The 16,415-nt window shown below is 63.8% G+C and overlaps 2 protein-coding genes and 1 long non-coding RNA gene across 10 annotated transcripts in view; 2 read left to right on the top strand and 1 right to left on the bottom strand.

Moving 5' to 3' along the window:
- Positions 1-751: 751 nt before the first annotated feature.
- Positions 752-6,449, top strand: FCHSD1 (FCH and double SH3 domains 1). Of its 4 annotated transcripts, XM_015641510.3 has the most exons (19): positions 752-876; positions 1,099-1,196; positions 1,594-1,639; positions 2,481-2,554; positions 2,775-2,919; positions 2,995-3,131; positions 3,209-3,272; positions 3,353-3,481; positions 3,621-3,743; positions 3,824-3,919; positions 3,995-4,102; positions 4,207-4,311; positions 4,508-4,741; positions 4,828-4,911; positions 5,019-5,175; positions 5,258-5,463; positions 5,582-5,678; positions 5,751-5,818; positions 5,981-6,449. In XM_015641510.3, the coding sequence occupies exons 1-19, from the start codon at positions 856-858 to the stop codon at positions 6,044-6,046; spliced, it is 2,058 nt and encodes a 685-aa protein (XP_015496996.1). In that variant the 5' UTR covers positions 752-855; the 3' UTR covers positions 6,047-6,449. The 4 variants fall into 4 exon arrangements, with proteins under 4 accessions (XP_015496996.1, XP_015496995.1, XP_015496994.1 ...); XM_015641509.3 differs by having other exon boundaries at positions 5,582-5,818; XM_015641508.3 differs by having other exon boundaries at positions 3,824-4,102.
- Positions 6,431-16,415, bottom strand: part of RELL2 (RELT like 2) — an 11,389-nt gene continuing 1,404 nt past the window's right edge. Inside the window, exons 2-9 of one of the 5 annotated variants that reach the window (XM_015641518.3) lie at positions 14,117-14,330; positions 12,382-12,441; positions 12,236-12,302; positions 11,786-11,974; positions 9,280-9,586; positions 8,848-9,219; positions 7,333-7,366; positions 6,431-7,102 (exon numbers count right to left, since the gene is read on the bottom strand). In XM_015641518.3, coding sequence (XP_015497004.1) covers positions 7,334-7,366; positions 8,848-9,219; positions 9,280-9,586; positions 11,786-11,974; positions 12,236-12,302; positions 12,382-12,441; positions 14,117-14,324 — 1,236 coding nt within the window. In that variant the 5' untranslated portion in view covers positions 14,325-14,330 and the 3' untranslated portion in view covers positions 6,431-7,102; position 7,333. Of the gene's footprint in view, positions 7,214-7,332; positions 7,367-8,847; positions 10,747-11,785; positions 11,975-12,235; positions 12,303-12,381; positions 12,442-14,116; positions 14,331-15,010; positions 15,342-16,415 lie in introns of those variants that run through there. The other 4 variants (XM_015641517.3, XM_033517669.1, XM_015641516.3 and 1 more) reach the window with 4 other exon arrangements.
- Positions 10,813-12,901, top strand: LOC117245104. The gene is made up of 2 exons (XR_004499334.1): positions 10,813-11,185; positions 11,321-12,901. It is a non-coding gene; the product is annotated as an uncharacterized LOC117245104 (long non-coding RNA).

Below are 16,415 nucleotides of genomic sequence, written 5' to 3'. Positions count from 1 at the left end.
CCCAGCACTCCCCATGTCTCCCTGCCCAAGGACAGTGCTCCCTATCACCCCATGTCCCTGTGATCCTGTGCCCCCACATCCCCATCTCTCATATCCCTGTGTCCTCGTCTTACTCATGTATGTCCCTGTTCTCCTGTTTCCTTGAGTCCACACGTCCCTGTGTCCCTGTGTCCCTGTGTCCCTGTGTCCCTGTGTCCACATGTCCCCGTGTCCCCATGTCCCTGTGTCCCCATGTCCCCATGTCCCCGTGTCCCCATGTCCCCATGTCCCCATGTCCCCATGTCCCCATGTCCCTGTGTCCCTGTGTCCCTGTGTCCCCGTGTCCCCGTGTCCCCATGTCCCTGTGTCTCCATGTCCCCATGTCCCTGTGTCCCTGTTTCCCTGTTTCCCTATGTCCCCGTGTCCCTGCATCCACATGTCCCCGTGTCCCTATGTCCCCTGTCCCCCTGTCCCATCGCCCCGCCCACACGTGCAGCACCGACCACCAGGCGGCGCTGCAGCCCCCGCTGGGCGCGATGGGCGGGGCTTCCCTGCTGCGCAATGAAATGGGCGGGGCTCCGGGTGGGGGGCGTGGTCTGAGGCGTGTCCGTCTGTTGGCTGGTGGGCGTGGCCTAATCGGGGCGGGCTCGCTTTAGAGGCGTGGCTTATTTGGGGGCGTGGCCTTTGGGGGCACGGCTTGTGGGGGCGTGGTCTATGGGGGCGTGGTCTGTGGGGGCGTGGTCTGTGGGGGCGTGGTCTGTGGGCGGGGCGAGGCCGGCCCGGCAGTTCCGGGCTCAGCGCACGCGGGTCGGGGCGGCGGCGATCGGGGACCTGCACCGGGATCGGGATCGGCACCGGCACCGGGGCAGCGCCGCGATGCAGCCGCCGCCGCGCAAGGTGAGCGCCGGGCCAGGCCGGGCCATGGGGCGGGTCACCGGGGCCGGGTCCTCCCTCGCTGTCGTGTCCTGCAGCCGTGACCGGAGCCTCACGGGGCTGGGGAAGCGAGGCCGCGTTCGGGCGGCACTCAGGAGTGGGGTTCGGTGGGCACCGGCACCGGGCAGGGCGGGCAGCGCAGCCCGCAGCCCATCCCCGCCGGGGCTGAGCGGGACCATCCCGCAGGTGAAGCTCACCCAGGAGCTGCGGGTCCATCTCCTGGAGCAGCTGTCGGGCCTGCAGAGCAAACAGCAGCGGGACGCCGAGCTGCTGGAGGACATCAGGTACGGCCCACACGGGTGACAGCCGGGTCGAGCTGAGACCGGGCAGCTCATGCCGTGTGTGTGTCCCCAGAGCGAGATGAAACAGCTCGTCCCGTGTGTGTGTGTGTGTGTGTCTGTGTGTGTGTCTGTGTGTCTGTGTCTGTGTGCCTGTGCCTGTGTGTGTCTGTGTGTGTGTGCCTGTGTCTGTGTGTCTGTGTGTGCCCCCAAGCTCAGACCAGGCACGGCTGGGCCAGGGACCGGGCACGGCTCACCTTGAGCCTGTCACATCGAGGTCATGGGCTGCATCACCCTCTGGGGTGGCCTGATGGGGACAGGATGGTGGCAGGGGGAGATGGGAAGGGGTGATGGCAGAGGGATGGCCCATCCCTGCCCCTCTCTGTGTCCCCTCTCCCCCCAGGTCCTACAGCAAGCAGAGGGCCACCATTGACAGGGAGTATGGGCAGGTAAGGAGATGTCACGGGATTCAGGATCAATGTCCTGGGGAGGCCCAGGCCTCATCCTGCCTGCCTGGGCACGGCCCCACGCAGGCAATGGGCAGCCTCAGAAATTATCTGAGCCTGGCTGCTCCGTGCTGGCCCTGGAGGGTGATGGCAGATGGCTCATCCTGCCTGGAGGACCCTGACCACGTTCAGCACCCGCTGGGGGCTCTGCTGAGCACAGCATGGCACAAACCTTGGGTGTTTTGGGAGCCTGGAGGGAAAACCTTGTTGGGGGAGGAAACCACTGGGCTCTGCTGTCTGCTGGGTCATCGCAGGGCGCTGCTCTGAAATGTCAGAGTTTGGTTTTGATGTGAGATGTCCCTGCAGCATCCCTTGGGGACATCCTGCGGCAGAATTGTGTCCCCCCTGCCTGCAGCTGGTCACCATGTCACTCCCCTTCCTCACACCCCCCAGGCTGGGGCTGACTGTCCCCCCAGGGCTGGGGTCTTGCTGTGCTTGGCTTTGCTGGGGTTCCTCTGTCTCTGTATCCAGTGTCCCTCGCTGATGTCCCCTTGCAGGTGCTCTGTCCCAAAAGCCACAGTAAGCTTTCAGTGTGGTGGCTGCCCCCCAGAAAGTCTCCCCATGTCTGCACATCTCCCCATGTGTCACATATCCATTTTCTCATGGGGAGCACGATGGAATTCCTGCTGACACTGAGCCACAGGGATGTGTGTGTCTGTGCTCTGGGACGTCCCCAGGCCCATGGGGTGGGCAGCTGGGGTGGGGGAGCCCAGTTTTGGGGGTGGTGGGTGCTGGGGTGCTCGGCAGGGTCAGGGAGTGGCGGTGATGCCGGGTCTGTCTGCAGGCGCTGCAGAGGCTGGCGAGCCAGTTCATGAAGAGAGACTGGCAGCGGGGCCGTGGCGAGGCCGGCGACTCCAGGTGGGCTGGGGACAGCAACAGGACTGGGGACAATCACCTGGGACTGGCTGTGCCCCATCCATGTTGCTCCCAACTTGGAGACATTTAAATCCAACCAGCATTTGGGTGTCACCAGGATGCAGCTGTGGGTGGGATGTCCCCAATTCCAGGGTCCTGCTGGGAAAGGAAAGCTGCCAAGGGGCAGGGAGTACCCAGCCCTGTGTTAACCCTGTGCCTGCAGGAGCGTGGCCGCTGTCTGGAAAGGCGTCATCGAGGGCACAGCGCACGCCGGGCAGGTCCGTGTCACCGCCTCCGAGAGCTACCGCGCCCTGGCCGCCGAGGCCGCCCGCAGCGCCCGCCTCTCCAAGGAGAGGACACTCAAGAAGGTACCGGGGCGAGGACATGTCCCCCGTGCCCGGGCGCTGGGGACAGCTGTCCCCCCAAGCTGACGCTCCCCGCAGGGCATCGAGCGGCTGCAGAAGGCGCAGGCGGAGCTGCTGGAGACGGTGAAGGAGCTGGACAAGGCGAAAAAGCAGTTCAGCCACCTCCAGCGCAGCAGCGAGGTGGCCAAGGACAAGGCGGCCGATGTGGAGGCGCGGTGAGTGGTGGGCACAGGGCCTGGGGGCTGCTGTGGCTGTGGGATGGTCTCACACCCTCCACTCCCGTCCTCCCCAGCCTCCGGAAGAGCGACCGGCGGATATTTCACACCAAGGCCAGTCTGCAAAAGCTCAGTGCCAAGGTCGGTGGTGCAGGGCGTGGCAGGGTGGGTGGATGCAGGGGGACACCATCACCGAGCCTCACTGTCCACATCCCCACAAGTTCTCAGCGCGACTGGCCGAGCACTCGAGGCAGCTGGCAGGGGTGCAGAACGAGTACAGCTTTGCCCTGGTGTCTGCCTCTGCCCACCTGGAGCATTACCAGCGTGTGGAGCTGCCCGCTGCTATGCAGGTAGGACCCCCGTGCCCCATCCCCAGGATCCCACAAGGAACCAGCAGGGAGGGCACACAGCCAGGGCTGGCTGCCCTGGGGGGGATCAAGGATGCTCCATGTGGCAGTTCTGGGGGGTTTCCCACCCGCTTTCCCCCAGGCACTGGACGGGGACCTCTACGAGCGGCTCCGGGAGCACTTGTCGGCCGCCAGCCGGACAGAGGTGGAGACCTGCCGGGCCACCCGGGACTGGTTCCAGGGCGTCGTGGAGGCATCTGCACGGGTAACAGCACTGTCCCGTGAGCTGGCTGGGACAGGAGGGCACGGCTGAGCCCTCAGCCCCACGCCTCTCCCCTGCTGCAGGTGTGCCGGGAGCAGGACCTCCTCCTCTTCCTGCATGACCACCCCGCCTTCTCCCTGGCGCCTGAGCAGCGCTTCCAGCTCTCCGGGGTGGAGGAGGTAAGTGGAGGGGGTCATCACAGCAAGGTGGGGTCTGCACAGCCACCCCTTTGTCACCCCCGTGTCCTTGCCCAGGTGTGCCTGCTGCCACCAGCAGACGACGGGGCCAGCCTGGAGAAGGAGGCGCGGCGCTGGGCCACGCGGGTGGCCCGGGACCACAAGAACAGGGCGCACAGCGAGGAGGTGGGTGTTGTCCTGCCCCACAGAGCACCCGGGGGCTCAGGGACGGGCTTTTTCCAGCCCCTCACCAGTTGCCACCACTCCCTGAGCTGTGGGTGCCCGGCCAGGTGCTGCAGCGGCTGGAGGCCAGGCGGCAGCAGGGGCCGGAGGCAGAAGCAGCGGCCGTGGAGCGGCAGATGGAAGAAGCGAGGGAAAACATCCGGAAGGCAGAGGTGAGTCCCGCAGTCAGGGAGCTTGGGGTGTCTGCGAGGTCTGTCACCCCCAGACTGGGGGATGCAGGGACAGGGAGGGGTGCTGGCTGGGATGATGCACTTGGGCTGTGGCACTGGGGATGCCACCACGCTGGGGACGGGGTTGGGACACCTGCAGAGGTATCCTGGGGACTGTGACAGTGTGTGGTGTCCCCAGGTGAGCCGAGTGAAGGCCGAGGCACGGCTGGCGCTGCTGCGGGCGGCAGGGCTGGACGTGGACGCCTGGCTGGCCGGGGCCACCATGGTGGGGACAGGTGAGGAGACCCCCACGGGGCTGGACCCGGCCGAGTTCGATGACTACGAGGACAGTGATGAGCCGGATGAGGACGATGAGCCCGGGCCTGCTGCTCGCACCTACCCCTACACCTGCCGGGTGATCTTTGGCTACCAGGTATGGCCCTGCCTGCCTGGCCCTCACCCTGCCTGCCCAGGGATGGCACCTCAGCCTCTCTGCCACTTTGTCCCCATCTCCTGCAGGGCTGCCAGGCAGACGAGCTGTCCATCAGCCAGGGTGAGGAGCTGGAGATCATCGAGGATGGGGATGCAGAGGAGTGGGTGAAGGTGGGAGCAGGCTGAGCCCCCCTGCATACAGGGGGACACCTTTTGGAGGTCCCCAGGCCAACCCCGCTCTGGAGCCTGGGATGTTCATGTGGTTTTTGTCTCCTCAGGCTCGAAACAAGGCAGGGCAGGTCGGCTACGTCCCTGAAAAGTACCTGCTGTCCCTGGGGTGTGACTCTGGGGCTGGGCTCGGCCCCCCAGGCCCCTCTGCCTTGCAGCGCCAGCTCTCCAGCATCATGGCTGCAGAACTGGTGCTGGAGCCTGGAGGTGGGTGCTGGGTGTCACCCCCACCCCAGGGAGGGGGACAGGGTCCAGAGGCTGCTGAGCCCCCTCCCCACCCTCCCCACAGCCTGGCTGGTGCGAGCCCTGTACGACTACGAGGGGCAGAGCCCCGAGGAGCTGAGTTTCCCTGAGGGAGCCATCATCCGGGTGCTGCCCCGTGCTGCTGGTGAGGTGGACGATGGCTTCTGGACCGGTGACTTCGACGGCCGCGTCGGCGTCTTCCCCTCCTTGGTGGTGGAGGAGCTCACCGGGGCCCGGGAGGCAGCTGGGCAGGTTGGTGGCAGGAGGGGGGTTGTGTCACCCCGGCACGGTCAGCCCCTCATCTTCCATGACTGCCAAGGTGGAGATCCCCTTCCCACCATCGCCATTCCTCTTGGCTGTGTCTTCCCAGGAGCTGCCATCACCGTCCCCTCCGCCCTTCTCCCCTCCTGGCCTGGCACCCGGGGCCAGCCTGGTCCCCAGCCCTGCTCCTGAGACAGCGCTGGGAGGTGAGTGCTGGGGAAACTGGGAAGGGGCTGGGGGAGCCCCGAAAGCCGGGCTGAGCTGCTGGGCCCTCCCAGGTTGCCGGCAGGATGGCACAGGCAGCGGGCAGAGTTCTCCAGACCTGGCAGCCACACGTCTGCGGCCGGTAAGTCCCTTCACAGGGATGCTGTGACCCCAAAGCCTGCCCCAGCCCTTCCGTCACGGAGTCACCCGTGTGTTTTGGGGAGTCTGAAGGGGGATGAGTGGCCCCAGCGTGTTGGCACCACTTCTCTCCCACTCCCTTTCCCTCTCCTCTCCCTCTCTGCAGCTCCGTGCGCCGCCCCCGCCGCCCGGCAGAGCCCCCGAGCCCGACCCCGAGCTTCACCTCAGCTGACCCTGTGGGTCCCCCCAGCCCCCCAAGCCCCAAAAAGCTTTGCCCAAGCAAGCCACCACAGGCTGCTGTCCCAGCAGTGGGGACTGGTGCTGCCCCATGCCCCGAGCTGGTCTCTGCAGGGGCTGCATCCTGCCCAGTGCTGCTTGCAGAGTGGTCCTGCATCCCGGTACAGCACCCAGAACCCCTCTTCTGGGGTGCCACAGCCAGGCTCCATCTCACCCCACTCTTGCCTCTGCCCTTCCTGCCTGGCATCCCCCGTGCACTCCCAGCACAGCCCTGGTTCCTGGGGGTGGAGGGGCTCATCTCTGGACCCCCGCAGCACCTCCCCACAGGCAGGAGCGGGCGTGGGGGGGCTGTTCCCAATAAATCTCACTGGCCCTGGTGAGGGGTTCAGCAGCTTTAATGGTTGTAGCTCGTCTATGTACAGGGCGTTACACACCGAAGCTGGCGCGGGCCCCGGGGCTGCCCGCTGGCCTGGCCGGGGGCCATCGTGCCCCCGGGGCCGGGCTCCGGCCCCTCCTGTGCCGGGATGGGGCTGGAAGCTCCTCTCTCCGCCAGCATCTCCCAGGGACCTGCCGGTGCAGGGTTTGTGCCTGTGCCCGCTCTGCGTGCCCGGGGGCGGGGGGCTGTGCTCTGTGGTCAATGTGCCGGGTGCCTGGGCTGGGTGGGTGCTCCCCACCGCCCCGGGGGGGGCTCAAGCCGCTGCCTCCATCCCTGCCCCTCACCGCGGCCCCCTCTGATCCTTCCCCCGGAGCTGGGGGGCGGCGGGGGCAGCGGGCTCGGGGTGCTGTCCTGCCCCTGCCAGGCCCGAGGGTCCCTCGGGGGGGGTCTCCGGGGAGGGTGCGGAGGGACTCGGGTACCTATTGCCAATGGGATGAAGGCTGGCGCCGAGCGCGGTTGTCGGTGACGCCGGCGCGTCGCTCCGGCCATGCCAAGCGCGTAGATGCCCACCCGGGGCCGGCTGCCCCGCGGCTGCCCCACGGCAGAGCCCCCAGCCCCGAGGGGTCCAGGGGCTGCACGCCTCCCGTCCACGCTCCAGCCGGGAGCGGAGAGGAGCTGAGGGGAGAGAGGCACGACAGGGCTTGTCCCCACAGCCGTAGCACCTCCCCACCACCCGCAAACGGGATTTCCCGGAGTCACCGCCTGTGGCTGGCACTTCCCGACCCCCTGGAGAAATGGAGACATTCTCTCCATGTCCAGCACCAAGCTGAGACCCACCAGGGGCAGGGACACTGCCCTCCCACCCCCCTCCAGCCATAGTCCCAGGGCAGGGGACAAGCACTCACGTCACACACGGTCCTGCTCCTCGGCGCTGGGCTCCTGTGGGATGGAGGAGGGATGTCAGCGCTCCCGTGGGAGCAGGGTGCTGGCCCAGGGGTCCCACAGCAGTGACCCAAGGGCCAGCGGGCAGAACCCCACTGAGTCTGCAGGAGTGGTGACAGCCCAGGCACCATCTCTGCCCTTCCCCATCACCTGCAGGACGTGGTGAGCAGCAGCCACCAGCCCTCGTGCTGGCTCTGACTGTGACTGAGGGGATGGGGAGGGTTCAAGTGGCACCAGGGCTTGGTGACAAACATCCCAGGGAGGTGCCATCACCCTTCTCCCGGGGACCCCATGTCCTGGAGCACACCAGCACCACGTGTGGCATCCAGGCACTGCCGAGGGGACAGACATCACCATGTGCCCAGGGATCAGAGGGATCACCCAAGGTTCAGTGGGACCTGTCACCACCTCCCCAGGTCTCTGGGGAAGGGCTGCAGCCCTTTTTTCTATCCTGCCATGGGCTGCCCTTCTCCATGAAACAGCTCAAACCTGCCAGCCTGGTCACCAGAAAGCAAAGAGGGCAACAGTGGGATCCTGCTTTGTCCTGATCCAGCATCCAGCCAGGTGCTCTTCCCAGGCCTGCCCCATCCCACCCCCTGCCAAGGGCTGCTGGCATGTGCTTGGGCCGTGCCCAGCCCGTGCAGCTCCTGCAGAACCAGCCCCAGGGGATCTCCATGGCTTTGAAGTGTGCCAGGAATTTTACCCAGGCATTTGGCTTCCTTTTTCTTCCAAGGGCTTTGCCAACGTGTGCCCTGGTGCTGGTTTTGTGAGGCAAGTTAAAGCTGGCTCCTGGAGCTGCTGACATTACACAGGGGGTGTTTCCCAGCCCCCTTCCACAAAAATCACCTTTTTCTGGCTGCAGAGCCATGAATGAGTGTGTGAGGCTGTGAGTGAAATGCTGGCTGTCTGAACCACTACACCAGCCTCGTTTGCTCACTGGTAACAGCACAGAGGTAATTCCAGGGAAAAAATCCCCTGGAGCTTTCTAACCCCTCCAGCAAGGTGGTTGGGTGGGATATTGGGGTACACCAGGGTGCTGGGAGCTCCAGGCAGGGTGGGCTTTCCTCCTCTCTGAGCACAGCTCCTCAGGAACAGGGAAAACCAGCCAAGAAACGAGCACTTGGCTTCACCATTTCCTGGCCTCCAAGGTAAGAAAGGCTTCTGGAGAAATCTGCCCCTGCCTGTTCCTTACTGGCCACACTGGACCCCACTGAGGCCACGATTCTGGGGACACCACGTGCAGCACTGGAGCTCTCCCAGGTCAAAATCCCACTGGATGTCCCCAAAGAGCTCAAGCACAAAGGAAAAGGAGTCCCTTGCCAAGGGGAACCAGCAGCAGGTCTGCAGCACCTCCCAGTGCTCCTTCAGCAGGGTGGGACCCGTCACAGTCACTCCACTGCCTCAGACATCGGAAAATGGGTGGGAAAAAATCAATCCCCATGCAGCCCAGGGGACCACACGGAAGAGGAGGAACATACCTGCTGCTTCCCGTCCTCCCCTCCTGACTGTCTCCTGCTGCTGTCGTCTCTCCCCAACTCATCGGCCTGTTCCTGCAGGCTCAGGCTCCCGTGGATATCCGACACTTCATCTGCCGACGCCAGTCCGATCTCCTCCAGGCAGATGCCGGCTCCTTCCCTTGCCAGCTCTCCTGGGATGTTGGGACTCGACACTCCCAGCGCCGGCATGCTCATGAGCCTCCGCTGCCGGCTCGAGCTCCCGGGAGCAGAGCCAGCATCCTTCAGGGACCCCGCTGTGCCAGGCCCCACCAGGCTGGACCCGGTTCTGCCAGACTCCAGCGGGCCGGACCCCAGTGGGCCGGACCCCAGTGGGCCAGACTCCAGCGGGCCAGACTCCAGCGGGCCAGACTCCAGCGGGCCAGAGCCCAGCGGGCCAGAGCCCAGCGGGCCAGAGCCCAGCGGTCCGGAGCCCACGTCCACCCGCCGGCTGTCACGGGTGCCGGAGCTGGCTGGTGTGTTCACGGCTGGGCTGGCGGACAGGCTTTGCTCCGCGCTTCTGCCCGTGCTCTGGGTGCCCGTCTGGATGGCTCCGTTCTGCAGGCCACCCGTGGGGACAGTCCCGTTGAGAGCCCGTTCCCACTGCAGCCTCTCGCTGCTGCGCTCCAGCTCCTCCGTGCTCGGCTGCCGGCTGCCGGCGGGCAGCGCGCCGTCCTGCTGCTCCTGGACCGGCGGCCTCTTCCCGATGTGTGTGACACGGAACCTGCAATGAGGGCGGGACACAGCAGTCTTTTCCATGCTGTCCTCATGGCTGGATTCCCAGCTTGCCTGTACCTCCAGCTCTGGATCACTCTTTGCCGTGATCTCCAACCTTTCCGACTCGTTCACACCCACGCAAGCTGTGCCCCACAAAGTCATTTTTCCCTTCATTTTGAGCAAAACAAACAGAAAGATGGAAATCTCAATCCAGACCTTGCCCTCCCAGCAGCAAGATGGATCACAGCTCCTGGAAATGCTCCGAGACAACCTGGATGAGAGCATGCCCTGAGTGAGGGCAGGGACGGGGGTTTGGCAGTGGTTTGGATACAGGGATCAAAGGCTGAAGGAGTTGTTTGGCTAAAATCTGCCAGAGCACATTTTGCACCCTCCCCTGGAGTGGCAGGGGGTACCTGAGTGGCTCACCAAGGTTCCACCATGAGCAGGTGAGAGCTCAGAGCTCCTGGGTGGGCAGGAGAAAAGCTGCAGAAATGGCTCTGCCACCCTCAAAGGGAGGGTTCATAACCAGAGGTGATGCAACAGTGCACGTGGGGAGAAGAGAGGAGTTAGGGATCACAGACTCATGGAATGGCTTGGGTTGGAAGGAGGTCCTAAAGCATCATCCAGCCCCACTCCCTGCCACAGGCAGGGACAGTTTCCCCTGTGGAGAAGGCTGGTGTGGCGTGGGATATTAACAGGGTGGAAGAGAAAATGAACAGGAATTGAGGGAAGGTGCCTTTGGGAAAGGAGACCATCTTGTCCAGCACTCCAAGGTGAGAGAGACTGGGAAGAGCACGGACAAAGGACACAGAGGAGTGGAGGGAGCTGGGCACCTGCCAGGGAATGAATTAGCGGTGAGTACAGAGCTGTGCAGAGCTGGGCACCACCTCCAAGGACAGCTATGGGACGGAGGGAGCCAGGAGCTGGCAGTGTCCACAAGACGTGATCCGAGCTGCAATTCAGCCTGGAGAGGTCCAGAAGGTCTCACTGCTTCTCCAGCTCCTCAGAAAGCCCCAGCTCACCTCCCTGCTGAGGGTCCTGCCCGTGATGGTGGAATAATCCATGTGATAGGACACAGGGAATGGCTCCCAGTGCCAGAGGGCAGGGCTGGATGGGATCTTGGGCAGGGATTGTTCCCTGGCAGGGTGGGCAGGCCCTGGCACAGGGTGCCCAGAGCAGCTGGGGCTGCCCCTGGATCCCTGGCAGTGCCCAAGGCCAGGCTGGACAGGGCTTGGAGCAGCCTGGGATGGTGGGAGGTGTCCCTGCCATGGCAGGGGTGGAATGGGATGAACTTCGAGGTCCTTTCCAACCCAAACCATTCCACAATTCCATGCCCACTCTGGCTCAGCATTCCCATGAAAGAACTGACTCTCTGGACCACGACCTGAAGTTTGGTCAAGGCTCAGGCCCTGAATGAAGACCTTGTGCACAATTAGAGCATGACAGAACTTTGTGTCTCACCACGGTGGCCATCCAGGGACCAGCAGTCACTTTGTCACCCTGCCCCAGTCACCACAGCCGGAGGGAGCCAAGCCCAGGAAGACTTTCCTAACCCTCTCTGCTGGGGAATGGGGCAGCCTGGGCGAGCCTACGGACTGATCCACAGGTTAGTGACTACAGAGACCACAGGAAGCTCAGGAAGTCCCTTGAGGTGAAACCAGGTGGGGACTGGAAAGCATTTGTGGGAAGTATCAGGAACACTCCCGTGTTCTTACATTGCTGCTGTGTCATCTAATTACAGACATCGCTGGAGGCAGCGACCTGGAGCAGCACAGCCACTCTTTCCCTCTGAGTAGGTGACGGCTCACACCTGGGACATGCTGTCCCCTCTGCCCCCCTTAACGAGGTCCCTGAAGCCCCCAGTTGGGCAGCAAGGGCCCTGCCTGCACCGGGCTGGGACAGCGGGCTCCGAAAGGACACGGGGCTGGGGCTGTGCCCAGCACTGACTCAGCAGGAAAACCCAGCTTGAGTCACCTTCCCGGAGAAGGAGGGAAGCCACCAGTGCATCACAGCCTGCCACGTACCACAGGCATTTCCAGGTGCAGGAACCACCTGGGTCCTCAGGAGCTCCAGCTGCAGAGCTGCTGCTGCTGCTGGGGCATCTCAATGCAGAACTCTGGGCAAGTGGGAAAGGAGCAGGAGGACTGAGGAGAGCTCACGGTGCTCATTCCAGCAGGGAAATGTCTGGCAGAGCTCATTTGGGTACCTGCCCACTGAGAAGACGGTGGTCTCTCCAGGATGCATCCTGCTTTTGCCCTCCTTGGACCGGCCCTGGCGCTGCAGCGGGTGCCTCTTCCTCCTGCTGCAGTGGATGCAGGGGGCCTGCGTGGAGCCCAGGTGTACCGTGTGGTGATGTGGTGGGCCCCCATCCTGGCTGCTACTGTGGGGACACAGGCTGCAACAGAAGGACATGACAGGTCGTGTCACCTCGGGGAGACACCCCAGCCCTGGTGCAGCCCCACTGCAGCAAGCTCTGGGGGGGGACCTCTGCTGGGGACAGGAATGAGGAAGAGCTGTTCCACTTGACAGCAGGGTGAAGCACTCCTCAAAACCCTCAGGAGAGCAGGACTCTCCGTTGGGAAGATGCTTTGAAGCAGCTGGAAAGGGGCTGCTTGTCCCTCCCTCCCAGCCAGAAGCTGCTGTGAGCTTCCCTCACCTGGGCACTGGCACTGGCACGTCCCCTTCAGTTTCCCCCAGCATCTCCTTGAGGGCCTCCACATTTGCTGAAGAGAGAGGGAAAAACGGGAATACGTCAGCCAAAGTGGTCAGCAGAGCTCTGGGCCGGCCCATGGAAGTGCTCACCTTCATTTTGGATGATGCATCTCACGATCTTCTCCACGGTGTCATCGTTCTTGTCCTCATCTGCAAAGAGACAACGTGGCACTGAGGGCTGGCATTCGGGGACTCCGCTCACTCATCCCTTCCCTGGAGCAGCTGCATCAGCAGAGATGTTGGAGAAGCCTCGTGTCCCCTGTCACACTGGGAAGCCACTGGGGAATACCAGATCCCTCCTCCTGGAAAAGAAACCGCTGAGCCAGCAGCTGCGTGTGCAGGGAGAGGGCGTTGTGTCGCTCCTTCCCAACAGGGGAGCATCCCGTGAAACGAGCAGGAAGCAGGTCCCAAAAAGTCGAAGGAGGAGGGTCCTTGTCCAGCCCTGGAGCTGCAGGATGCTGCACATGCCCGAGGTTCCAAGGGTAAACGGGACATGCCCACAGAAAACAAACCCAAATAAACCCACAGGGACCTGCTACACACAGAAATGGGGAACACACCATGATACAGAGAGCCCCAGAGCTGAGCACCATTAAAAGCTTAAAAGGTTGTTCTGAGGAACCTTGCTCTGCTGTGGAATTCATCCACAATGTTCACCTCAACCTGCTTCCAGCCACTGTTGGAGGCAGGAGGGATGGATGGATGGATGGATGGATGGATGGATGGATGGATGGATGGATGGATGGATGGATGGATCAGCAGTGTGACATGTTCCTGTGAGCAGGTTGGAGCTGTGGTCTGGCTGGCAGCTGCCTCAAAGGCTCAAGGGCTGCTTCCTTCATCTTGGAAGCCCACGGAGATGTTTCCCCGGGCTGTGGGGGGGTGGTGTGGCCTGGCTGGGGGCAAAGCCCATCCTGGAAGGTTCAGACAGTGTCTCCATGTCACAGCCAAGATGCTAAAGCCAGAGGAGCACATCCATGGACATCCTGGAAGCTCTGGCTGCAGCCGTGGCTGAGCCGCAGGAGCCGCGTTTCCCTCCCGAGCACAGGCAGCGGCAGCAGGAGGTGCTGATCCTCCCCAGCACTGCCGATGGCACACGGGAGCTGGGGGAGTTCTGTAGCACCATGTGGCTGTTCCCAGCCTGGGAAGCAGCCGGAGGAGCGTGTGTTCCCCACTTCAGCAGACACTCAGGAAAGCGCCGGATGACAGAGCTCGCTCGGGCCAGGCACCCACGCTCGATGCGGCACTGACTTCCCAATCCAACCACCCCAGAGTGACTTGCCGTGGCCTGAAGCCATGGAAAAAATTCCCTACAGGTCCCTTCCCCTTCTAGCAACACCCCTGTTTCTCTGGTTTGTGTGAAGACAGCAGGGGCTAGAAGAAGGCATGACCAACAGCAAACACCAGCTGGCTCCCTGCCAGACATCCTAATGCCAGAGGGGCAGAGGGACAGCTTGTGCTCCAGCTGGGAGAGGTTTTCCTTGAGGGAACAGGGATTGTGACTGAGATACCGGGAATTCAGCAAGTCCTGGATGTTCATCAGAATTACCTTTTGGTGATAATGCTCCTTTGGGAAGGGCCAGGCACTGGTTCCCACCTCCCTGTCACCTGCAGCCGTTGGCAGCTCGTGGATCACAGGGATCCTGGCCCTCACACTCCCGATCCCCAGGGATCACCCTGCTGCTCTCAGCGCCCCAACCCAGCCACACGTGACAGGTAACCCTGCCAGCCCCACCCCACATCCCAGAAGGGTGTATGAGGAGCACCAGTCCGCTCCAGGCAGAAGGCCGAGCCCCCACCGAGCCCCCATCGCCCCAGCACTCACCATCCTCGAGCTCCTCCACCCCTTCTTTGTCATCTGGGTCAAGCTCATCCCGGAAAGTCCGGCACCGATAACCCTTCTTCTTCAGGACGTGGCAGATCAGGAACCCCACCAGCCCCATGATGAAGAAGACAAGGACAAGGAGGAAGACCACAGTAATGCCGTGCTGGGGTTCTGGATCCCCATCGCTGGGGTCCTTGTGGTCTGACATGCGGATCTGCGAGGAGGGGGAAGGCAGGTCAGAGCCCCGGCGCTCGCCCCCGCCCTGTGCCCATCCTGCCCTTCCTGCTGCGGGGCAAGGGGCAGCTCCCGGCCGGGGGTGGCTGCGCAGGGCTCGGCTCGCCCCGCAAGCTCCGCCGCGGTGCGGGGCCGCACGGAGAAGGGAGAGGTGGCTCCTGGCGGTCTCCCAAGGACACTGCTGCCCCGCACGCCCCCGCCGAGAGGCATCCCAAGGGCAGCGCTGGCGGCAGCGTCCCCGCAGGCCCGCCGGCCCCGGGCTGCGCCGCTCCCCCGTCCCTCGCCGGCGGCTCCCCAAGGGCACCGCTGCCCCGGCCTGCCCGGGGCTCTGCGGCGGGCGGCGTCCCCCGGCTCGCCCTTGCCGGGGGATGGCCGAGCATCCTCCCGCAGCCCTCGGTACTCACGGCCGAGGCCCTCCGCCGGCAGCGGCACGGGCAGGGAGCCGCGGCAGCCGGGCTGGCGGAGGGCCGAGCCGCCGGCTGCTCCTGCATCGTCCTCCCGCAGAACCGAGCCGGCTCCCTCCGCCCCGGCTCCTCTGTGCGCTCCCGGCTCCCTTCTTCCCTTCCAAGGGCTCAGCGCCCGCATTCCCACTCGCCGGCTCCGCTTCCCGGCACGGACAAGGTCCCCCCCGCCTGTCCCCCGGCCCCGCTGCGGCGGTACCTGGGCCTGCGGTCCTCCGCAGCGCTCTCCTCTTCACCTTCACCTTCACCTGCCTCCTAGCAACCCCGCATCCCCGCGGCTGGGGACCGCGGCGAGCATCCTCCGGGTCCCGGCTCCCTGCCTGCCTTCCCCGGGAAGGAGCCAGCTGCGTCTGCCTGCCGCTCTCTCCCTGCCACAACAGCACCCGCCTGTCCCGATCCCAGAAAAAAAAAAACCTCTCCGGAGCTGTTTCGGCGGAGGAAGGTGCGGAGAGGAGCTCGGGGAGATGCCGGAGGCTGCAGCAGGACACGCAGGAGCGCTGCTCAGGGAAGCTGCCGCCCGCCCCGGGGTGAATAACCTCACCCGCACGCGTGCCAGCCCCGAGCTCCCCTGGCACCCTCCTTTCCTTGATTTTTAGGGCACTGAGCCCTGGCGACGGGAGGGAGAAGGGTGGAAGTGGGGCTCAGTGAGATCAGGACTGATCACACACCAGCGTGTGTGGGGTGGGCAGAGGGGTGCAGACACCCACACTGGGATCCCAGCACCAGGAGATGGTGGGAAAAGAGCCCCGGGAGACTCCTGTGTCTCCCTCCTTCCTTAAAAAAGGAGTGGCTAAGCCACTTGAAATCTCAAGCTGTGGTGGTCCCACATTCTCCTTCTCCATCTCCACCACATTATCCTCACCCTGGGAGGCTTCACTTGCCACTCCTTTGCTACTGGAAATCAGACCTGCTCCTCTCCATCCTTCAGCCACCTGCCAGTTCTCCACCCAAACCCTGAGGAGCGAAACCCTTGAAATCCCTCCCAGCCCATCTCCACCGAGCCGAGCACCAATCCATGCACACATTGCTCCCTGGGAATTATCCCACCACGGTCTGTGACACAACCTGGGACTCCTCCAGGCTCTCAGCCGTGCCCTGCTGAGAGCTCCTGCCCCTCTGCACAGGTGACCAAGTCGGCTCTCAGGAGCCTCCTCCATCAGTGTGACTTCAGGAGGTCACCATAGGTGACACCCATCTGTCTGGTGTCCTGACAGCAAGACAGGCCCTGGGATAGAATATCTGTGGCAAGAATGAGACTTTTCCTCCTGCCATGGATTGCTGGGCCATGGGAGAAGCGAGGTCTCCAAACCCCTGGACCAACAAGCTGCTACATCACGGTGCTGAGGAGGAGCTCACAAAGTAAACCTCAAAGGCAGTTTGCTGCTTGCCCTTGTTTCTGTGCAGAGGGGAACTGGCAGGTCTGGGTTTCTGCAGGGCCCTGAGGGGACGCAGTCATGGTGAGCGTATTCCCGTTTTCCTCGTGCCCACGCACGCTGTCCTGCACAATAAATCGCTCCTTCTCCTCCTGGGTGTTCCCGCCCACCCAGCGCATTGCTGCACCCTGCCCCCTTCCAGCTCCCCACCCCCTTCCAGCATCCCACCCC

This window comes from Parus major, chromosome 13, assembly GCF_001522545.3.
Source record: "Parus major isolate Abel chromosome 13, Parus_major1.1, whole genome shotgun sequence".
NCBI lineage: Eukaryota > Metazoa > Chordata > Aves > Passeriformes > Paridae > Parus > Parus major.
Note: the sequence above shows the minus strand (reverse complement) of the source record. Positions and strands in the feature narration are given on the sequence as shown.